Source organism: Muntiacus reevesi, chromosome 6 (genome assembly GCF_963930625.1).
Source record: "Muntiacus reevesi chromosome 6, mMunRee1.1, whole genome shotgun sequence".
NCBI lineage: Eukaryota > Metazoa > Chordata > Mammalia > Artiodactyla > Cervidae > Muntiacus > Muntiacus reevesi.
The window spans coordinates 47956576-47981891 of NC_089254.1; the positions used below are offsets into that span (position 1 = coordinate 47956576).

Below are 25316 nucleotides of genomic sequence, written 5' to 3' on the forward strand. Positions count from 1 at the left end.
CCTGCAGCTATAAAAGGGACCATATTTTAAATTTTTAATCACAACCTCTGCCCACAGAAATTATCTGTTATATTGTCCCTAGGAGACAACACTGCCTTTCTTTCTTGGTTTTTCACTTTTTAAATTTTCTTGCAAGGGTAAGCTTATGTTAACACTGTTCCCATACCCACTACGACTTGCACATTTCTTCACTTGAATCACAAATAAGTGGGCATTTCTGGAATTACCTATTGGTAAACTACATTATTCCAAAAATAATGAAGTCTTTCAAGTAAGCTACCTTCCTTTCTCTTGAGGCTGGTCTCTTTGTTTGGATAACTATTTGTATGTTCATTTTAGACAAGGCGTTTCATGCTGGTTTTGTTTGTCTTGTTATGAGTCCAAAGTTCTAGGTGATTGAAGCCAAATCAGAAAATGCTTCAGTGCAGTCATGCTAATGTAAATAACGTGCAAACAGGAGAAAAACCTGTTTGAGAATTTTCAAAACAGGAATTCGGTCCAGCAAACATGAAGGAGGGTAACTGCCAAATTCCTGCCAGTGTGCTTCGTACGGGAATGTTCAGTCCCCAGAAGTGCTCACTTCTCTGGATAGTCTCCAGCCACTCTACAGAAGTCTTACTTGCAAAGGCTTTAATATCAGTGATTGAGTAAAATTTGATATATTTTTCATCATCAGAAACACATTTTCTGACAGATGTTCTAAGTAGTGTTTTCTAGCAGCTGCTGTTTTGCTAGTTCACTGTAAGGTAGCAAACTTTGATAAGTTTTTTGATGGGGTTATATATTTTATTGGAAAAATCCTACTAGTTTATTTAGTATCTAGAAACTTTAGAAAACTTAAAGATACGATTTACAGCTTCAGCAAATGAATGGCTAGTGTACATTTGTTACTGTAAGGCTACAAATAGAATCTTTACATGTTGACATCTAAATTTACCCTGAGAGTAGAAAAATGCATCCATTAATGAGGGCAAAGCTTATCAAGTTAGTGGCTCAACAGCATCTGCTTGCTGTAAATGTGGTGTTTGAGAACACATCATTGAACTTACATTAGAACCAATTTCATGTATTAGAGAGTGATATTGAAATCGAATTCTATTGTGTTTTGTTCTAGGTCTTTGTATTTTGCACTGTAATCTTTCTAAAATATCTCAAAAGACTGTATTATATATGTCTTCTCTATTGTTGGAATGTCATATTCATATACATTTAAGTGTTAGATGGTGAGTTCATTTCCATCAACTGACATGATAAGTCGTTTTGCTGCATGTGTAGCATCTCATGAGCACACCCTCAGTACATGGAGGGGTGTCTAGAATAATGGACCCTTAGGAGCACAGGACTTTTGCCTTAAGAATTATGATGCAATTGAAGAGGCAGAATAGTTCTAGAGGTGTGAACGCACACATGAACACAATCACCCAATGTACTAGAAGCTTGATAAATGTCTTGGAGCTATAACTAACACGGTGACTTGACTTGGTACTGGCCTCTGACTCCTAACTTCTCATTTCTCTAAGGAGATAGGCTAAAGGATACAAAAATAAGCAAAAACTTGCAAGCTAGAAAGAATGTTATCATTAGTAAAATGGCTTACATCGAAGGTGTCTCAGGCCATAAAGAGTCTGCCGGCAGTGTGGGAGACCCGGGTTTGATCCCTGGGTCAGGAAGATCCCTGGAGAAAGAATGGCAACTCACTCCAGTATTCTTGCCTGGAAAATCCCATGGACAGAGGAACCTGGCAGGCTACAGTCCACGGGGTCTCAGAGTCGGACACGACTGAGTGACTTCACTTCTTCACTTCACTTATTTATTACACACATACTATCTTCCAGACACCCAGCTAAGTGCCTTCCCTGTGTTATTTCATTTAATCCTTCAAAACAACAGTGACAACTTCCTGGGTTAGGTATTCTTTTATGAAACCAGAGAAGACCCAAGGGAATAAAGTAACCAGCCTGAGTGTATGTACCTTGATTGCTGAGCCCACTGTCAACAGATGCGCTCCCCATAACCTGAAAAATAAAGGAATATCTGCTCGGTAGAATGTTGAGATGGACTGACTTCCTGGGTCCCTGTGATGCCCTCTAAGGAGGGGGACCCGTAACTTGGAAAGAGCCAGCCCACTCCTACCTCCTCGGATCTGGGGAGGTGAGGGCAGGCTGGGGGATAAGTAGGGAGTTGCCGATTGAAATCCCTTCTGTGACACAAAGGAGAAGCGTCAGAAAGCAGGATTGCTGCAACAACCAGAGAGCTATCTAGGCGTCCAGGCTACTCCCTGATATTCTCTCAGGACCGAGGATGCCAAAGACATGCCCTCATACCTAGGGGACAAGTTCAGCCAAAGAGACTCCTTGTCCTTAACACGCAGGGTGGGGGCCACCCCACAGGAGCTGTAACTCTTGCGCGGGGGCTGTCACTCTTCTCAGCTGAGAGCATGTTGCAATGTAAATTTGCACCCGTCTGCTCACTGCTGCCCATATTCTAGAAGCATTTTACTAGCAGTTCAGATGGAAAGTAAAGATACTCAGGGAGCTTCTACCTACCTGCTTATGGTTAAAAACCAGATCTGGGTTGACTCCTACTCATCCAAAGATGGAGTCAGCAGAAATAAGGAGAAGATAGAGAAAAATCTGTAAGGCCTATGAAGGGTTTTGCAGCATAGAACAAGGGAGATAACACTTGAAATGCAAAGGAACAACCTCCATCTGACAAAAATTAACATGAGAAGTAAATTTTAGAAAGTAATTTTTAGAGAGCATCTGCTTTGTGTCTTAAAATTCAAGGAAATACAGGCTCTGAAATTAGACTGAATGGTGGGTAAGCCAGATTGTGATGGAGAGACAACTGCTACAAAGTTGAGGGGAAGAAATCTCAGAATGGAGCCTGTGTCTTGGAGGCTGGAGAGAGTCCTGGCTGCACCCCTTCTAGCCACACAACCCTGGTCAAGCCCCTTACCCACTCAGTGCTTCATTGTTTTTATCTATAGTGTGAAGACAACAGTACCTACCTAATATGGTTGTCATGAGAATTTAAAATGCACTAGGGGAATGAAAATATATGTTAGAAGTAAGAGGGAAAAAAAATCAGCACTATTAAAAAAAAAACTGAATCCATGACAAGTTTTGGATTTCCCAGAACCCAGAGGAAGGGATAAAATAGAAATGAAGATACATGTGTGTGGAGCATAGAGAATGGAGATCTGCTGGAGAAAAATTGATGCTCCTAAAAAAGGCTTAGCAGTAACAACAGCAACAACAAAAGTTGTCTCCTGCAGTGCAGGAGACATGGGTTCAGTCCCTGGGTCAGGAAGATCCCCTGAAGGAGGAAAAGGCAACTCACTCCAGTGTTCTTGCCTGGAAAATCCCATGGACAGAGGAGCCTGGCAGGCTGCAGCCCATTAGGGTTGCAGAGAGGTGGACATGGCTGAGCATGCATGCATGAAGAGAGAATAGAATAAATGAAATGGATACTGTAACCAAGATGTAGCAGAGTCTTTAGATGAAAAAGCTACAAAAAAATAAAGAAAAAGCTACATGCCAGGAAAATACCAGCTAACACCAGGAATAATCTTAAATGTTATTTCTTAATTTTAAGGATGGAGAAATAATTGATTTAATCAGGCAGAAAAAGAGAAGGCTTACCTGAAAGGGAGGAAATCCGCCTTGGCTTTGGACTTGCTCCTGTGTACTATTGCATACGGAAGGAGTCTTAGGATAACCCCTTGAGAATGTTTTTACCCAGACAACGTAAATGTAAGAAGAAAGTAGAAATCATCTAAAGACTAGTACAGATAGAAATCATTCCCATCCAAAAGCTGCTTGAAAAGTAAGTGACCTAAAGATCTACCTAGTAGAGAATAAGCATAAAAATACTAAGTTTTGATATAATGGTAGAAAAGTGTAAAGATAAGCAAGAAATTGGTTATTCTTATCCTTGACTGGGGCATCAGCATAGTTAGGAGAATCTTGGTAGACTTACTGAATGTGTTGGGCCAAAACTAAGTGCTTGCAGAGTTACATAGATGATTCTGATGAGCAGCTACGACTAAGAACTATTGCTTTAGCAATTTTAATCAGTATATGTACTATACAGAGATAATTAGGAAAGTGGGAAAATTTCCAAAGATTTGCCCAAAGTATCTTTTTATTCTCAAAGTTAGGTTAATCAATTTGAAAATAGAAAACTGTAAGATATAAAAGCAAATTTTAATAAATGAAAAGATATTTTTCATTGCAAGAGTTAATTTTATGAAAAAGCCCTCTATTTTCAAATGTGTTTCTAATTTATACATAATTTCAATCAAAGTTATCATTGTTTTACTTTTTAGAAGTTTATACGTCTCAATTTCATCTGGGAGAATAAACTGGTAGCATAGCAAAGAAATTTTTAGAAACATATTGTGAAGGAGGCTTGTTCTTTTGGTGGGTGGCATTTAATAATACAAATAAAAACTTTTGTCCTGGAGAAGTATGGATAGAAAGATAAATGAAATAGAATAAAATATATAAACAAAACCCAGTTTTATAAAAGTAAGGCAATTTGTAATAATAAAAGGATTTGTTGTTTACTTACTCCATCATGTTTAACTCTTTGCGACCCCATGGACTGTAGCCTGCCAGGCTCCTCTGACCATGGAATTCTCCAGGCATGCATACTGGAGTGGGTTGCCATTTTCTTCTCCAATGTAACTAATAACGTACCTCAGAATACATGAAGCAAAAATTGACAGAATTCAAGAGAGAAATAGAGAATTTCATAATCACAGTAGGTTTTAATATCTCTAAGGGAAAATTCCAAATATATGTAAAGTTTTGGAAAAAAAGAAACTTCTGTGTGACAAAGACAGAATCACTAAATTGGAAAATGAATGGCATTAAAATACAGCATCAAAATATTTGAATATAGCTAAAACCATGTTTATAGGAAAATTGAGAACTTTAAATTCTTGTATTAAAAAGGAGAAAGATCTACAAATCGGTGGCCTGAGATTCTACTTTAAGAAACTACAAGGAGGATAGCGAAGTCAACTTGAGTAGAGGGAAATATTTTTGTTGCTAAACAGCAGCAGTTAGAAAAGTACAAAATAGGCAATAGAAAATTAATAGAGCTAAAAACTAGCTTATTGAAAAAAATCAACAAAATTGACTTATTCCTGATTAAAATGAGCAAGAACAAAAGAACACAAAAACTAATTTTTGTTCTTGTTCAGTCGCTCATCCATTTCTCACTCTTTATGACCTCATGGACTATAGCATGCCAGGCTTCCTTGTACATCAGCAACTCCCAGAGCTTACTGAGGCTCATGTCCATTGAGTCCATAATGCCATCCAACCATCTCATCCACTGTTGTCCTCTTCTCCTCCTGCCCTCAAACTTTCCCAGCATCAGGCTCTTTTCCAATGAATCGGCCCTTCTCATCAGGTGGCCAAAGAATTGGAGCTTCAGCTTCAGCATCAGCATCAGTCCTTCCAATAAATATTCAGAACTGATTTCCTTTAGGATGGACTGGTTGGATCTTCTTGCAAGTCCAAGGGACTCTCAAGAGTCTTCTCCAACACCACAGTTCAAAAGCATCGATTCTTCAGCACTCAGCCTTCTTTATGGTCCAACTCTCACATCCACAGATGACTGCTAGGTAGAACATAGCTTTGTCTAGGTTGGTCATAGCTTTTCTTCCAAGGAGCAAGCATCTTTTAATTTCATGGCCGTAGTCACTATATGCAGTGGTTTTGGAGTCCAAGAAAATAAAATCTGTCACTGTTTACATTGTTTCCCCATCTGTTTGCTGTGAAGTGATGGGACCGGATGCCATGATCTTTGTTTTATGAATGTTGAGTTTTAAGCAAGCTGTTTCACTCTCCTTTTTCATCCTCATCAAGAGGCTCTTTAGTTCCTCTTCACTTTCTGCCATGAGGGTGTTGTCATGTGCATATCTGAGGTTATTGATACTTCTCACAGTAATCTTGATTCCAGCTTGTGCTTCATCCAGCCTGGCATTTTGCATGATGTAACCTGTATATCAGTTAAATAAGCAGAGTGACAGTATACAGCCTTGATGTACGCTTTTTCCCAGTTTGGAACCAGTCTGTTGTTCCATGTTCAATTCTAACTGTTGCTTCTTGACCTGCATATAGATTTCTCAGGAGGCAGGTCAGGTGGTCTGGTATTCCCATATCTTTAAGAATTTTCCACAGTTTGTTGTGATCCCCACAAAGATTTTAGTATAGTCAATGAAGCAGAATCTTTTTTTTTTAAATTCTCTTGCTTTTTCTATGATCCAGTGGATGTTGGCAATTTGATCTCTGGTTCTTCTGCCTTTTCTAAATCCACCTTGAACATCTGGAAGTTCTTGATTCACATACTGTTGAAGCCCTAACTTGGAGAATTTTGAGCATTACTTTGCTAGCGTGTGAGATAAGTGCAACTGTGTATTAGTTTGAACATTCTTTGGAATTGCCCTTCTTTGATATAGTAATGAAAACTGGCCACTGCTGAGTTTTCCAAATTTGCTGGCATAAAGAGTGCAGCTCTTTGACAGCATCATCTTTTAGGATTTGAAATAGCTCAACTGGAATTCCATCACCTCCACTTGCTTTGTTTGTAGTGATGCTTCCTAAGGCCAACTTCCTTCACCAGTATTAGGAATGAAAAAAAGTATTATCACTACAGATCATACAGACTTTAAAGTGATAGTAAGTGAATACTGTGAAAAACTTCAACACCCCTAAAGGAATTGGTCACATTTCTTGAAAAATAGAAGTTGATACAAGAAGAAATAAAATTCCAAATGGCTCTATATCTGTTTTTATAATTCATTATCAAAAACCTTCCCCTAAAAACAACTCCAAGCCCAGATAGTTGCACTGATAAATGCCATCAAACATTCAACAAGTAAATAATACTAATATGTACAAAACTTTTCAGAAAATGCAGTAGGCAGCATCATGGCCCAAATCATTTTTTTGCAATTGTTTTTCAGTCACGAAGTCATGTCTAACTCTTTGCAGCCCCATGGATTGCAGTGCACCAGGCTTCCCTGTCCATCACCAACTAACTCCCAGAGCTTGCTCACACTGATGTCCATTGAGTCAGTGATGCCATCCAACTGTCTCATTCTCTGTCATCCCCTTCTCCTCCTGCCTTCAATCTTTCCCAGCATCAGGGTCTTTTCCAGTGAGTCAGCTCTTCTCATCATGTGGCCAAAGGATTGGAACTTCAGGTTCAGCATCAGTCCTTCCAGGGAATATTCAGGATTGATTTCCTTTAGGATGGACTGGTTTGATCTCCTTTGCATCCTAGGGACCCTCAAGAATCTTGTTCACCACCACAGTTCAAAAGCATCAATTATTCATCACATAGCCTTCTTTATGGTCCAGCTCTCAGAGATTTGTACATGATTGCTGGAAAAAACCACAGCTTTGACTATACAGACCTTTGTCCACAATGTGATGTCTCTGCTTTTTAATATGCTGTCTAGGTTTGTCACAGCTTGTCTTCCAAAGAGCAAGTGTTTTTAATTTCATGTCTGCAGTCTCCATCTGCAGTGATTTTGTAGCCCGAGAAGAGAAAATCTGTCAGTTTCCACTTTCCCCCCATCTATTTGCCATGAAGTGACAGGACCAAATGTTATGATCTTCATTTTTTGAATGTTGAGTTTTAAGCCAGCTTTTTTACCCTCCTCTTTCACCTTGGTCAAGAGGCTCTTTATTTCCTCTTTGTTTTCTGCCTTTAAAGTAGTATCATCTGCATATCTGAGGTTGTTGGTATTTCACCCAGCAATCTTGATTCCAGTTTGTGAATCATCCAGCCCAGCATTTTGCATGATATACTCTGCATATAAGTTAAATAAGATTAGAAATATCCTAATCCTCAAACTGACAAAGACTTTTAAAAGATAAAGAAGGAAAATGTGGACCAATCTCTCTCATAACTGTAGACACAAAATCACTACTGCTGATGGGAATAAAATTGGCAGACTCCCCACTAAAGAGAAATTTGGTAATGTATTTCAAAGAGTCTTCATTATGGTGAGATATATTCCCTCTATGCCCTCTTTCTAGAGAGATTTTTTTTTTTTAATCACGAGTGGATGTTGGATTTTGTCAGAAGATTTTTCTGCGTCTATTGAAATGATCGTATGGTTTTTTTAATCTATTGATGAGGGATATCACCTTAGTTCATTTGCAGATATTGAAATATCCTTTCATACCAAAAGTTTTATTTTTTAACCCAGTAATTCTACCTCAGTGAGTTTAATATTCCCACATTTTACCCACAGGTATGTTAGAACAGTTGAAAGTAAAGTAAGTGATAAACTAAGCTTTTTTTTAGTATATAAAGATTCATGTGTGGAATACTATTAGATATTGATGCAGATCATTGAAATAGGAACTGTTTAGCAAACTAAATGAGAAAGTTTACTTGCAACATACTCCCTTAAGTTCTTGATAACTGTTTAGTATTAAATATATGCTGGTAAACAATAAGTTGTAGAGTACCAGACAAACTTAATAGTGACTACTTTCTGATAATTGAATCTTGAATTTTTTTTGTTCCTTTTTTTTCCTTTTATTATATTTTCCAAAGTTTAGCAAACTGTATTTTAAATCAAAATGTAGAGTATGTCAAGTATGCTTATAGGTTTGGATAAGCACACTTAGTTTTTTTTTTCTATTAACATTGGGTAATAGTGCCTCTTTTATAAAATTTAAAATTTTTTTTATATGGAATGTTTATAAGTCATTGTACATGACTAATCCCAGTAATAGAACCATTATTTCTGCAGCCTTAAATAAATAATTGATATAAATGGAGTTTTAAACTGGTAGCACATTGTTAGAGACATAAAAGGTATGGTTTTAACTGTCTAGCAGTGGTAAATAATCTGCCTGCCAATGCAGGAAATCTAGGAGACCCTGGTTCGTTCCCTGGGTGGGTAAGATCCCCTGGAGTAGGAAATGGCAACCCACTCCAGTTTTCTTGCCTGGAGAATCCCATGGACAGAGGCTATAGTCCATGGTGTCGCAAAGAGATGGACACGGCTGATCAAACACACAGAGGTAAAGATACAGCAGTTTGCAGCAATTAACTGCCCACGGCAGAGTTGGCAGGTGGGTTCATCCGTGCTCCAGTTCTGATTGATGGGTGGTGACTGCCTGGAGAGATGTATTAAGATAAATAGGATTTATCCTGGATTCGGCTTAAAGTGTGCTGAGTGTAATAATGTCTAAGCAAGAGAGCAGAACAATGAGGCATGATGTGCCATTCTTGACCTAGTTAGGGAATAAGGGTAATCTTATTTTTACAGTTGAACGTGGGCTGTATTTCTAGCTGAGATGAACACGGATGGGTGTTTGCAAGGTGGTTAAGTGGCAGGCAGGGTCAAAATAAAGGACTGACAGATTACTTCTGGCTCTGGTTTCTATGAAATCAAACCATTTCACAGATACTGTTAGAGTGGTCTACTTTCCTGTGAGAAAATAGGTCATTTATTGAAGTATGACTTCCAGAGTTTAACCTCAGGCACCAGGTAAATCTAAGTCACTCGTAGTATATGGTTCACAGTATTCATTATGTATATAACTGGCACGACAGTTTCTACGAATCCAGATTATTTTGTCCATGAGCAGGTAGGATGTTGTGGCAGCTCCGTGACATCCTCCTCCTGCCTTGCAGGAAAGGTCATGACGCCTTCCATTCCTGTGTCCCGTGTGTGTCTTGCCACATATCAGCGATGTCTGAAATGTGCTCACTGGACTAAATTACTCAGACTTTTTGACATTCTTTATTCCAGGAAGTTACATTTTGTTCCTGGCTCATGAATTTCTAAGCCTTTGTAATCACTGAAGGGCCATGACTGTCGTTCTTCCAAAGACTGTAACTTTGACATAGTTGTTCCACCTTCTATGGTCCACTCAAGTACTATGTATGCGTGTGTGTATGCACATGCACACACACTGTGTATGAATGTGTAAACTCACTCCTAGAATGACATTTATTTGCAAGTAGGATTTTTTTCCCTTCTTAAAAGAGCACTTATAAAAATAAAAAAAAAGAGCACTTAATTTTAGTTTAAAAAAAAACTTGGTCTACTGGAACTCCTTACCACTAAGATAGAGATTTGGAGCTAGATAGATAAATTCTTATGTTGGCTGCTTGGAAAAAAATTCCTTCCCTCTTGATACTGGGGTGTTTCAGGGTTTGAGAGGAGTGTAGCAGTTTAGAAGCAGAGAGCCTTCCTGATTTTTGAGACGCTGCACCCACCCCATTTCTACCATTTCAGCCGATGTTTGAAATGCTGCCAGACAGATTTCACTTCAATCCAGTGCAGCCTATTTTTACTTTGGAACGGCTTTGACCCTTAAACATTGCTTTTTATAATGGCAATAATTCTATTCCTTGAGAATCATGGAAATAGTTAAATACCTCTGTAAAGATGAAATGACTTCAGATAGTGGAAGCTAGTTACCATGCTTCTCTAAGTCTTTTAAGCATTCCTGTTTTCTTTTTCTATTCAGTTCTATCAAGCCCTTTTTCTATTGATCATTCTTTAAATATTTCACCCAGAAGTGAGCCCAGTAGTCCAGAGATTGTCTAGTTCTGATTGACAGATCTTTTCTGTTAATTAATGAAGCCTGTTGTGGAGTCTGGATTCGAGGTGTGGAGGGGCAGTGTTCATTTCTTGGTTCACTCCTTGAATGTAGTGTTGATTGCAGGCCCAGGTGGTTTTCATACTGGTTTAAGTGTTTCTACTCAAGAACTGACTCATAGTATTTCCTGTGAAAGTCCATCTAGTCAGACTGGACTCATCGTTTTCATCACCCCTTGTGCTTTGGTGTCACTGGCACCCTTGGTAGTGGCCTCTGCCTTGTGTTGGCTGGAGCTGAAGACCTAATTCCTCTGCCGTCTTCTTGCAGTTAGATCTGTATTAATGCTAGTGCGTTTTGGTTTTTTTATTATTATTATTATTTTTTTTTTAGTTTTCAGATAGTGCCTTTTGATAATATGCTTTTGGGGAAAAGCATATTTAGGAACCATTTTTCTTATTGGATTGTATTTTGCACTTATGAATAATGTTGTAAACAGTACTAATTTTTGAAGCCCTTTCTACTATTCCAGAATACTCTAGTCATAAATTACAAAATGCTTCAGAGTAGTCTTTGAAGTAATACCGCCTGGGCTGAATACTAGCTCCTGTTGAAGTGACCTTGGGAGAGGAAGTTAATCTTTCTAAGCCTCAGTCTGCTTGTCTATAAAATGTGAATTTAAAAAGTGGCTATCTCCTGAACTTAGTTTTAGGAGAAAATGAATGGGAAACATTTTGCAATAAAAAATAAGCTCTTAGTAAAAGTCACCTTTTATTAATACTTTTTAATGTTACAAAATCATTCCAGCTTTTAAAAAGACACAATAATGTGATGTTTGTCAATATGTTCTAAAATTAATTGGTGATATGTTGTAATTGTGACCTACAATTCAAGTTTTTAGGGTTTTTTTTTCCCTAAGAGGATTATATGCTATAGAGAAAGCTGAATAGCTAAAGTACTTTTCCTTTTATTTTTGCTGATTGAGTCCAACCTACTTCAGTTGATCTTACAGAACAATTAAAGCCAAAAGTAGGAACTCTGTATGGCAGATCCTCCATTAATAATGGCCATGTTTTTATTTCTTGTTTGCAACTTTCTCAGGATTCTATATAGCTTCAGATCTTGATGAAATTATGTCTTTATTTATCAGTGTATCAGTGGTTTAAGAGTTTGAGTCTGTTTTTATAGTTATAGTTAGCATGTGGCTTCATAATGACTCATTTCCCTGAAATGCATTTCATTCTCAAGTAATTCTGATGCATAATCCAAGAAGTTATCTGCACATTCAGCTCTTCCTTTTTTTAGGGAAAGGCTTCTTCAAACTCAGTATTATACACATTTCAAGTCCTTTTTAATTATACAGTATCCTTAAATACTAATACTTTTATATTGTTGATCTGCCCTTATTAAAAGTAATGTGGTACATTCAAGATTAAGAACTCTGTTGCAAAGAAAGATGTACTAAGAAAGGTATACTTCTTACAATAATGTTAAAAGAAATACTTCCATAGTTGAAAAATGGGAACCCCTGCTTATAACTTGAATACAGCAGTATATAAAATGCTTGTTGAATATATGTATATAAAATATTTGTTGAGTATATGTAATATGTATAAAAAATTCCTCTATGGCTACAGAATAGAATTATTACCAGGTACCTCTGAAAACAGTAAAACTTGGGATGAGCTCTCAGTTTAATGTTAATGGAGTACGTACAATCTTTGAAATTCATTTTACCTGATGTTTCCAGGCTTTAGGAACTTTAAAGAAAAAGAAATTGTATTTGCTATGTGTATTTGAGTGGTCTTGGAGACAAATGAGGATGCTTTGTTGAACTCATTTTGAAAATTAAAGATACCAAAGTTGCATAGCATTGCTTCTTCCCTTAAAAGAATCTAATAGTATGTGTCTTGAACTTTATCAGAAAGGTTAAGCATCAGTCCATATTGGCAAAGCAAAGCAAACTAACTGACAGCTTTATGTTTATTATCCTGTGCATATATAATTATACAACATTTCCAGCAGAAAAAAATTGCCTACAGTTAACATTGCCACAGTTAAAACTAGTAATTTAAAAGCAAAGCCAAAACACAACAAAAATGACACACGTGCAAAACTTTCACAGTAGTTAAAAAAACAGATACTAAAATTTTCAGACCATGATATCTGTTTAAACCAGAAATAGACCTATGATATACATATTTACCTCTTACATAAAATTAATCTTATTCCATTTATCAAAAATTCGCTCTGGTTTAAGAATAACTTACATGGTTAAAAATGACTTGAGTTAGTGTTACAAGTATTGTACATCATAAAATATGTTGGATATGTAAGTAGACATCAGATAATTTTAATTGGTTGTTAAAATGTAAGTTTGAGCAGGGGACCTATAATAATAAATATGGATGCTAAAATGAGGACCAATATGCCAGATTTTCAGAAGAAATTTGAAATCCACCTTTGACTTTTAAACTCCTTACCCACATTGAGGGTATAAAAAATCTAATCGTTGGAAATTCAAGAGAGAAAGGATTTTTATCAAGGGACGTTTCTCTGGAGAGAATGCTATGCATCCTGCCCCATCTAGTTGCTTTTCCCTTCATCTCAGGAAGAAAGTACTTCAGCCGGACTTGCTAATGACTTACTAGGTTTCTCCTGAAGGTCTCGGTGCTCTGAATGGAGGTGGGGCTGAAAAAGCACATATTCTATGGAAATGCCAGAGAGAGGATTGCAGTGGTCATCTTGCCCTCCCAGAGTTTGTTTAAATGAAGATTCAGGAGTTTCCCATGAACCAGGTTGGGCCATGGTCATCACAGAGTAAGAATGAGATTGATTCAGTGCCTATTCAGCAGAGAAGTCAGGTAACAAAAAATACTGAATTCTGGATGCTACATAAGATGTGTATGCAAGGCTGGCTTTATGGTTTTGCAAGCCATGTGGTCACAAAGGGTCATGCACTTAGAATGGCCTCAGACTTGGTTAGAAGGTATGCTGTTACCATCTTGAAATTCTTAGTAACTTTTGAGCAGTGATCACATGTTTTCACTTTGTACTGGGCCCTGCAGGCTATGTAATCTGTGGATGAAGAGTCCCTAACAGTGGGAAAGGTGGGGTGACTTTCTAAAGTCACCAGGCACTTCCTGGGAAAATAATGTGTTAAATGTTTGCTACACTCAGTTGGTAAGGCCAGTTTATCGACGGAACCATTCAGGTAGAGTGCTCCTGGTCCCCTCACTTCCATCTTCATCTTCATTCTTTACCTCTGGTCCCTTCCAATCTGGAGTGGATGAAAATAACTAGGAAAGATGGGAAGAAAATTTAATGAAAGAAGACAGGTTTTCTTAAACACTTCCTTCCCAGGTGGTGCAGATCCTAGCTGGGGAAGAGAAGCCATCATACCACAGAAGTTGGATATTCTAAAATCCAAATTGAGATTTTTATACTTTACAGTGACTATAGGTATTATATCAGATAAAAATGATTAGAAAAACCATGGGGACTATCCCAAGTGTTCACTCAGGGGTGGAAGATGAACCATCACGTTGAATAAAAATTAAGAGAAAAGTTAGGATAAAATGAAATTGCTTTTGTAATTGCATCTCTAAAGTAATACTTATTTAGTGCATTGATTATATAATCAAATTTGAAGAATCTAGAAATAGCAAATGTTTTTTGACTTACAAACCACTTTGATTTTTTAAGGTTAAAGTAATCCTCTGAAAGCTAGCTTAAATTTTATGGTGAATTGAACTTTTCTTAAATTATATTTTCTAATCTAATTTGGTAATAGGAAAAGAAATGTTAGATTTTGTCACTTGTCATTTGCATTCGTGTTTATCTACTTGTTGGCTTGCTGATAGTGGTCTTAAAATGGAAAAGTTGAGTTGGTTAGTGCAGTTGGTTTAAATTAAGGAAATGTATGTAATATTTCTTTAGAAAACATCTTTGACATTTTGGAAAATTAAGCTTGATTTATTGTAAAGTAATTTAGTTTTTCCACTGGCAGTGGCATAGAATAATTTTTTTCTAGTAGTTATTCCGAATGACCTGAGTTAGGAAAATGTTGCTCATTTTCAATATATTCCTACTACTATTTTCCTGCTATTTTCCATTTTATGCAAAGGCCATTGTAGGCTAATTATAGAAAATTGCATTTAGTGCCAAGTGGATATGAAATTAACTTTGACGCTGATGGACTGACATTTAAAGTAAAATGAGGTTACATTCTTTCCTGGGATTCTGTGAACTATATTTTAATGTCCTTCAGTTATGAGAAGACATTTGCATCTTCCTAATTTTCTGGAGTTTTTTTTTTTTTTTTTTTGGTAGTTGGTCACATTTCACAAAATGTGAATGTTGTGATTTTTGACATTAAAAAATTCATGAAATATTTTCTTCAGATATTTATAAAATCCTTTCTGATTATACAAAACTTTGAGATTTATATTTTGTAACTTAGCATGGTGAAGATTATGTGAAATATAAGCTCTGTAAACAGTATTTTGCCTGTTTTTTATTTTTTGTTAAAAATTATTTTAATTGTTGATATTTATTTTACTTTAAATGAGAAAAGACTGCACCTAAAATTCAGATCCTTGAAGGGGTCTACATCATGAAGAAAAAAACTGTTTTTGCATCTTTTGCAATTTAAAAGACTATATTCTTGAAGAACTTTTGAACATAGACTGAATAGCTTGGCAGACTGGTCAGGGTTTGAGGTCACAATCTCCTTACTTCTCACCACCTGACATCACACGTAAGCCATGACTCATGACGGTTGTGAATACCATTTGGAGCAGTAACCACAAAACTTCATATAAATATTTTTCTGTATATTTTCATTTCTTTTCCTGAATACATTCCTCTGATTTTGTTCTAGGCTCGCAGGAAGGAGGTATTTATCCAGGAACGGTATGGGAGATTTAATTTAAATGACCCATTCCTGGCACTACAGAGAGACTATGAAGCAGGTGCCAGCGATAAAGAGAAGAAGCCAGTTTGTACCAACCCCCTCTCCATCCTCGAAGCAGTCATGGCACACTGCAGAAAAATGCAAGAAAGGATGTCCACACAGCTGGCTGCTGCTGAGAGCAGACAAAAGAAGGTATTGAGACTTTCCAATAGTCCTTCTTCCCATAACACAGTGTAGAATGAGGAGACCACTTCTGAGATTGTTGTTTTGTTCTTAAGTGCTTTATTTTCAGGAATGCAAAACACTGACAAATTATGGAGACCCTTCTCAAATGTAACTCAAAAATAACACTAAATCATAAAAGAAGTATGAAATATTATGTTTCCCATCATAGTTACTATGATGCTTTCATTAAAATAGGGATTTTTGAAGGGAGATTCTGTTTCCTAATGCCCTAAGGCATGTTTAACTGCTCAGTGGGTGATCCAGTAATGCAACAAGGACTGATCATATGGTGGCATCCCCAACTTTCTTTATCTAGTTTCTGTCTCCTGTATTTCTTTGCAAATAGAAATTATTATTATTTTTTTTAATGAAAATAGTATGAGTATAGAATGAAAGTTTGCTTAGTATATGCAGTCTCATAACATGTCATTTGAAGTTCTGGTTCATCTCAAACTCGCCTCTGGGGTCTGTGTGTCTGCTGCAGACCTCCAGGCTCCTGCTCACATGTGTTTCATTAAAACCAACCTCCTCCGCCTGCCTCACCTCCCCCAGCAACACAAATACACATTTATTGCACTGAGCACACACTTCAAAGAGTCCTAAGTGATGAAAGCTTACTGTGATCAACCATAAGGAAATAGAAGTTTAAATTTTGTCCTTCTGATACACTGCTGAGACGACTGATTCCCTTTATTAGAAAAGAGTGAGGAAGACAGAGAAGGTAATGATGTCTGGTATGATTAGAGTTAAAAGTAGTATGTTCTTCCAACTATTATTAAAACATAAATTAAAATGAGTCTTCTATTTGTCCTTTTCAGAGAATTTGTTATATTTCACATTTAACACCTGATTAACAGTTAACCTGAATGTACTATACTATATAAATATTTATGTTGCTGTCATTGACTGTATTGGCTTTCTCCCTGTAATTATTTCTTTGCAGTAATATATATTTGCTGGTGCTCTGGGATAGGTGTTGAATAAAAGCAAACCTTTGCTCAGTATGCACATGGTAGAAAACTAAAGCATGAGTAAATAGTAAAGAATAGAAGGTCTTCCCTGAATGTGAGACCAAATCACACCATTTTACTCTGGACTCTGCGTACCATCTACAAAGCCCTGCAGACAACCACTGAGATCTTTTCAAAGATCTTTTAGAGCTTTTCAAAAATCCCCACAAACCACATAAGCTAAGAGCCAGTGTGTTTCCGCTGATGTCACTAAGGCTCACTTGTATGTCTTGGATGAGACACATTTCAATTACGTTCCTAATGTGTCAATTGAGCTATTTCATAATAAAGTATGTCTACTGGGGTTTGTGTTGTATTATCAAAAATCAAGAAAATATTTTGTTTTTGTTGTAGTTTTCATTCAATACATAAAATGCATGCTTTACCAAATTTTACTTCAGTTTTGCATTTTATCTATCATTTGTCTTAATAAGAGAGGAAAAAAAGTTGAATCAAAGCTTTGAGTTCAATTCCGAGTTGAATCAAAGCTCTTATTATCTAGCTGATTTTTTTAAAAATCAGCTTACATCCTGTTTGTTTCTGAATGCCTGGGTCATTTCCAACCTGGCTGGAAGTGAAAGGAAATTGTTTCTGTCCTATGGGTCCTGAGAGGCTGGTATGGAATGAGCCAGTGATCTGTCTCCCACGTATTATGGAGACACAGAGGTCCTTTATGGCCGCGTTGACTGACTGTGCCGTCTCAGTGGAGGGTCTTTCTGAATGGCAGGGCTACCTTTTGTCCCTGAAGGATATTCTATTCCAATAGCTTGTAACGTGTGAGGAGAGTAACTGTTTGTACTCTTATCCCGGATCTTTATTTATGAAGAAAATAAGGTAACATAGCAACTGATAAGACCAGAGTCATTTCAGCAAAAAAATTACCTGTCACCTCTACTCTTGAGAGTTAATATAGTAACCAGACATCTCCAGGTCTCTTACATGTAGAATAAATGGCAGTTTTAGAAATCTAAAAGCATTAAGATACAGAAATCCTTTATTTTAAATGAACCCAGGTCATCAAATCACTGCCAGAGCAAAAGTCAGGGAAAGCAAAGGTTCCATTATCTTCAATTCAAGTATTTATTATCTGACACTGGGCAGAGCTCTGTGGTGATTCTAAGACATTTGGCCTGAACGCTGCTCTGGTTGGCCTCTCTAGGCGGGAGAAGAAGCTTAGCGCTCATTCATGCGTTGGTTCCTGCTGAGACTACTAATAGGAGGGTTAACTGGTAATTTGCCTGCCAGGAAAATTTGGGCAAGAGTCAATTTGGCAAATGGACTGAGCTTCAAGCCACTTTGCATAAACTAATGGATAATCATCATGGGGAAATTTGCCTCTGGTAATATACCAGTTAGAGGCAGTAACCTAGGTGGTTATTATATGGGTTTTTATTTTTTATCATATGCCTCATCTGTTAATACAGTTTCTGTTCTAATTTATTTTCAGTCATTTTATTCATGCATAGTATAATTTCTAGCCCAGAAATATAAAACATCTTTTAATTTGAGCAGAGCTTATAAAAGAAAAAAAGCAAAAATAACAACCAGGAAATTCAGAAGGGGGCAGTTTTTTTCACCAGAGGAAAAACTCAAAGTAGTTCTGTGTATTAGATAGAGCTCCTTCTAGGTAGGGCTTCCCTGGTGGCTTTGCAGTAAGGAATCTGCCTGCAATGCAGGAGATGCCGGTTCTGTCCCTGGGTTGAGAAGATCCCCTAGAAAAGGAAATGGCAACCCACTCCAGTATTCTTGCCTTGGATCTCCCTTGGACAGAGGAGCCTGGCAGGCTGCAGTCCTTGGGATCGTAAGAGTTGGACATGACTGAAGCGACTAAAAACGAAACAGCAACAACCTCTTAGGTGGCAGTTCAGTACAGTGAGGTCAATTGTATGACAGTAGATGCATCAGGCAGAATGTGTAGTCACAAGCGATTCCAGTGTTCATGGGGTTCATCGGAAACAGCATTTATTTGTTGGCTTACAGCATGGTAGAGCATGGCTGGGGGAACTAGCTCTTACCAACCAGTATCTCTGACAAATGCTCATTGTAGATCTAATCTGCAGTGGCTGATTCTTCTTCTGAGCTGGATACTGAAGCTTGCTGACAGCAGATAACACCACTGCCATCACCGCTGTGGGTTTTGGGTGGTGCTTCCCCTAGCCCTGCTTCTTTGCATCCCTCATTTTCTAGTTGATGCCTAAGAGCAGGTGCATTTGATTGACCAAGCTCAGGCCACATGCGTTCTCCTTAGGTACAAGACCAGGAAAGCAACTATTGGCTGTATTTTAGCTATCACAGGAGAGAACCATCAGTGCAAAATTCCCCTGACATAGAAAGGAGTTTCAGCTGCTAGACAACCAAAGAAATGATGAATGGACCAGAAAAGAGCAATCAAAATATGTGTTTTATTTCATATGCCTCTTTCTTCACATTGTAAATAATTGTAATTCATTTTGCTATTTGTACTCACTGTTTTCTGCTTCACAGTTATAACATACAAATATAATTTAATTTTACATTGTTTTCTAGACTTTTGTTAAAGGATAACATGGTAGAGAAACATTTAAAATAACATTTTTAGGAAGAGTATGTCAGAGTCTTTGTACATGAATGATTGTTTTCAACTCCTTCCTGAGTCTATTTTTGTATAACTCATTATTACAGTTCAAAATGCATTTTGAGTCCCCAGGGAGCACTGTAGCTTGAGCATTAAGGGGAGCTGGAGACTGAGGTCTGCAGCTTTGAGCCAGGACATATAGGGGAGAACAGCTTCCCTCATCCATGTCTTCTCTTGAAACTCTAGATCAAGAGGAAGGGGCAGATGAGAAGTGCAGAGCCTAACAGCTAACTGACTGGTTGTTACAGCCCCAGTAAGGAAGAAAATCTTGTACATCTTACTGTTATGTACTTGTTTACCAGGACTGGGCAGTTGCCAGTGGGGGTGACCATGTAGAAAAGAGGAAAAGGGTGCAGTGAGTGTGAAAAGATTTGAGGGAACATTAAGAACTTAATTAAATGTCATAGAAGTGCTTTGTGATTGTGACAGACATGCAGTCTGCTTTCTTATTTTACAAATGACCAGAATTGCTTTCCCCTCTCATTTCCACTTCGAATTAGAACTAATTGCCTTTACATTGCTGCTCTGCTCCCTCCTACATAGTTTTCCCTTTCATTCTGGAAAAACAGTTGTTTGGTGCCTCTTCATTCATGGCTCCCAGTCTGGGTGCTATTCTTGGAGGAACCACCCACTTTCTCACTACCAGTCAGGCTGTGTTGGCTCTTCTAAGCTCTCCACACAACCTGCTGCTTTTTGCAAAAGGCTTTGGTGATATGCTCCATGAGCCATTACTTGAAAGTGGTTGTGAATAGATATAAATTGGACAATGGTAGAGCAGAATCAACTGGAACTCAGTAATCTTTATGCACAAAGAGCATGGTTCCTTCATAATCACAATAGAGTGCAGTTGAGTCGGGGGGGAGGTCTGTTCCTACCCCTAACCGTCAGGTCCACAGCCCCTGGATCACTGCTCAGAACTGTCCCAGATTTGGCCTCTGAGAGCCCTTTTAAGCTACTCCTTTTGATATATTCCTATAATTCCTACAGCACATTCTTATTACAGAAGGATTTTTTTTTTTCTTACAGGCTCATTATACACTTTTCTTATCCCAACCCCTGGGATTAGCTATTACATACAGAAGCTGTTATTTTCATTCCTTTCTAATGGAAAGTAGATATGAATCTAGAGCTGGGAACTTACGCATACTTATCAAATTCATAAACATTTTATATACACACATATCTATATCTTTATTTATCTATAGTGAGTTCATACTTATATTGACACCTCTGATTTTAACCCAGAACCATAGGGTACATTCTTATCCTTTATTTAGAACTAACTTCTCCTACACTGAGAAAGCTGTCAGCTATCATACTTCAATATATTACTCATTTACTGCAGCCTAGAACACATTGGACTTCCCTGGTACCTTGGCTGGTAAAGGATACGACTGCAATGCAGGAGACCCTGGTTCGATTCCTGGGTCAGGAAGATCCCCTGGAGAAGGGATAGGCTACCCACTTCAGCATGCTTGGGCTTCTTTGGTGACTCAGACTGTAAAGAATCTGCCTACAATATGAGAGACCTGAGTTTGATCCCTGGTTGGGGAGATACCCTGGAGGAGGGCATGGTAACCCCCTTCAGTATTCTTGCCTGGAAAATCCCCATGGACAGAGGAGCCTCAAGGTCTGCGGTCCAGGGGGTCACGAAGAGTCAGACGTGACAGTGGCTAAGCACAGCACGACAGAGAACAGAGCCCATTGCCCTGTAAAAGAGCAAAAATGCAAACCTGACATTCACTACTGCTTATCCCTTTTAAAGAGATATTTACATTAAATCTCACCTTAAAGTAAAATTTGCATAAGTGCAGAAATTGATGTTTTCAAAATGCATATACTTGTGTAACCTGTACCTCTTACAAGATAGAAAATATTTCCATTACCACTGAAAGTTTCCTGGAGGATCTTCTCAATAATTATCTCCACCACTTTTTTTTTTTATCGTGGATTAGTCTTATCTCTGTACTGCAACTTTAGGTAAAAAAGATGACTGCAATTAAATAATGACCCTTCTGTGTACACACTGTAAGTCTTTCAACTTTGTTTTTATTTATGAAAATTGTCTTTTCTGTTCTAGATTGTTTGCATTTCTGTGAAAGTTTTCTTTGAAAGTTTTCAGGGATGAAATTTCATTGACTTTTAAATATGTTGAGAATTGACATCTTTAACAATATTGAGTCTTCCAATCCATGATTATAGTATTTCTCTTGATTTGTTGAGGTCTTTATGGTTTCTTTTAGCAGTGTTTTATTGGTTTTTGTTTAGTAGTCTTAAATGTCTTTTGCTAGGCTTATTTCTAAATATTCAGTGCTATAATAAACACATTATTTTTGCCAAACATTTGTTGCTAGCGTGCAGGTACTCAGTTGATTTTTGTCTGTTGACATTGTATCCTGTGATCTTGCTAAACTTGCTTATTAGATTTAGCAGTTGTTGTGTATATTTTATATGATTTTGTAGGCAAACAAGCATGTTATCTGTGCATAAAACCTATTTTAATTCTTCCTTTCCAAGTTGCCTGCCTGCCTTCCCCTTCTCTTTTCCCCATCATCTCACTGACCAGAGCCATCAGAACAATGTTGATTAGAAGCAGTGAGTGAAGACTTCAAAGGCCTTTCCTTTCCTTAGGGGGAAAACAGGCTATTTCATGGTTAAGTATGATGCTAGCTATGCTTTTTTATAGATGCCTTTTATCTCATTGAGGTTTCATTCTATTCTTTATTGAGTAGTTTTTATCATGAATGGGTTTTGAACTTTGTAAAATGGTTTATCTGTATCTATGGCTGTGGTCATGATTTTTCTGTTTATTTTGTTAATGCGATGAATCTTACGAATTGATTTTCAAATATTAAACCAACTTGGATTCCTGTAGTTAACTTCAGTGGGTAACCTTTTATCATTCTTTTTAAATATTACTGGATTCAGTTTGCCTGTATCTTGTTGTGGAGTTTTGTATCTGTGTTCATGAGTGGTAATTTTTCTGTGAATTTTAAAATAATTGTTTTGATATGAAAGTAACTCTGGATTCATAAAGGAAATTGGAAGTATTTCCTTCTCTTTTATGAAAGAGTATACATAAGTTTGGTTTTGATGTTTGGTTGAAGTTACTAGTAAATCATATGAGTTGAAGGTTTTCTTTAGGGGAAAATTTTTATTTGTGAATTCAGTTTCTCTTGAAGATATAAAGCTATTCCATTCTTTATGTCAGTTCTGAAAGTTGTATGCTGCAGAGGAATTTGATTTGTTGAATGTTTTGACACAAGGGTTTTCATCATTATCTTTTTAATACTCATTTCATAGTGATACCCCATCCTTTATTCCTGTTACTTGTGTTTTTTTATATCTATTTCTTAATCTGTTTTTTGACAATGTTAATGATATTTTAGATTAAAACCAACTTTTGGCTTTGTAAATTTCTCTATTGTTTGTTGTCTCTTGTATTTTCATTGATTTCTTACCTTTGCTATTTCTTACCTTTGTTATTTCTTTCTTTTCACTTTGTATTCTGTTCACTTAACTTTTCCTAACTTTTTAAGGTAACACTTAGATGATTAATTTGAGACAAAACTGTTAAAAGCAATTTTACTGAAGTATAGTTGACTTACAATATTGTGTTTAATTTCTGCTCTATTAGCAAAGTAACTCAGTTATACATTTATATATTCATTTTCATACGCTTTTCCATTATGATTTTACCACAAGATATTGAATATAGTTCCTTGTGCTGTACAATAGGAATTTGTTTATTCATCCTATATATAATAATTTATATCTGCTAAGGCAACATTCCCTGTCCTTCCCTCCTCTCTCCTTGGCAAGCATGTCTGTTCTCTGTGTCTATGAGTCTGGTTTTGTTTCATAGATAGGTTTATTTGTGTCATACTTTAGATTCCACATGTAAGTGATACCATATTGTATTTGTCTTTTTCTTTCTGACTTCCTTAACTTAATGTGATAATCTGTAGGTCCATCCATCCATGTTGCTGTTTAATTCTTTTTAATGACTGAGTAATATTCCATTGTATATGTACCACATCTTCTCTATCCAGTCATCTGTCAATGGACATTTAGGCTGCTTCCATATCCTGGCTATTGTAAATAATGCAGCTGTGAATTTAAAGGTGCATGTGTCTTTTTGAGTAAGTTTTGTCTGGGTATATGCCCAGGAGTGGGATCTCTGGATCATGTGGCAACTCTTTTTTTTAGTTTTTTGAGGAACCTTCATACTGTTTTCTATAGTAACTGCACCAATTTGCATTCCTACCAACAGTGGAACAGAGGGTTCCCTTTTCTCTACACCCTTTTTAGTGTTTATTATTTGTAGATTTTTTTTTTACCAGTGGCCATTCTAACTGGTGTGAGGTGGTACCTCATTGTTATTTTGATTTGCAGTTCTCTAGTAATTAGCAGTAACAAGCATCTTTTCGTGTGCTTGTTAGACATCTGTGTGTCTTCTTTGGGAGACAACTCTTCTAAAGCAATTATCAATGTAATTTTCTATGTATTCTCTGCTTTATCTGCGTTTGAGTACTCCTTTTTCACTGCATCCAACAAACTTTGATATATTATTTTTATTTTCAATTAGCTTAAATGTTTTGTAATTTCCCTTGTGATTTCTTCTTAAACTTCTGTACTATTTAGAAGTATGTTTTAATTTTGAATTTGGGGGTGTTATTAGTATCTTATTGTGATTTATAATTTAATTCTCCTGTGGTCAGAGAACATATTCTGTAAGATTTTAGTCTTGTGATTTTTTGTTGGTTTTTAATAGCGCAACAAGTGCGTCATCTGTAGTCCTTGGGTATTCTGTTCCACAGCATCCGTCAGGCCAGGTATCTTTCATAGAGTTATCCACAGCTACTGTATTCTTGCTGATAATTCAGTCTAGATCTTTACAAGATATGATTGTTATTAGAAATTTATTTTTCCCTTCTGTCCGTTCTCGCTTCATGTGTTTTAGAGAATGATTCAGCCATCGTCTATAATGTAGCTTCTCTGTTTGTAATGTGTGTTTTTCTCTGACTGCTTCAAGGTTATTTGTTAGTTTTGCTTTCATCAGTTTTATTATGATGTGCCTAGTTATGGTTTTCTTTATATTTATCCTGCTTTGGGATTTCTGAGCTTCCTGGAGATATGTATATATTTTTAACTAAATTTGTGAATTTTGCCCATATTTTCTTTTAATATATTTTTCTTCCCCATTCTCTTTCTTCTCTTTTTGGAAATCCAGTTTTGTGGAATTTAGACCACTTTATATTGTCCTACAGTGAGATGCTCTTCACTTTTTCAGTTTATTTTTACTGTTTCTCAAATTGGATACTTCCTTTTGCTCTGTTTTCATATCCATTGGTTTTTTTCTTTCCTTTTTTAGTTTTCCTCTTTCAAATCTTGTATTAAGCTCATTAAGATGTATTTTTCCATTTTAGATATTATTCTTTTATAGATTTTCCATTATTTCTAGTTTCCATTCCTATGCCAAGATGCCCATTTTGTTCCATCACCACGATTGTGTTTTCTTTGAAAATGGCTGCTTTAGGGTTCTTGTCTGCTAATTCCAGTAGAAGGCACCTTAAGCTCAGTTTCTATTTGAGTACATTTATATTGTGGATCACTTAAAACCTTTTTTTTGCATGTCCAATAGTTTTTTATTGCATACAGACATTATGGATGATGTGGTACAGAGACTATGGATTCTGTTATCTTCCAAAGAGTGTAAGTAGTAAGTAGTTAACCTGATTAGATTCATAGTCCCAAATCTGACTTTTTGCAGTTGGCAATAACTAAAATGTGTGCTCATTTCTGTTAGTCGCTCAGTAGTAACCTCTGTGGTTAAGTGTGGACTGTCTCCTGTGTTTGCATGCCAAGTCATGTCCAACTCTTTGTGACCCTGTGGACCGTAGCAGCCAGGCTCCACTGTTCATTGGATTCTCCAGACAAGAGTACTGGAGTAGGTTGCCATG

The 25316-nt window shown here is 37.0% G+C and overlaps 1 protein-coding gene across 1 annotated transcript in view; it reads left to right on the plus strand.

Annotated features, from left to right (window-relative positions):
- The window catches only part of CTTNBP2 (cortactin binding protein 2), a 163046-nt gene that overhangs the window by 49954 nt on the left and 87776 nt on the right, over positions 1 to 25316 (plus strand). Inside the window, exon 3 of the mRNA XM_065938735.1 lies at positions 15472 to 15696. Coding sequence (XP_065794807.1) covers positions 15472 to 15696 — 225 coding nt within the window. The remainder of the gene's footprint in view (positions 1 to 15471; positions 15697 to 25316) is intronic.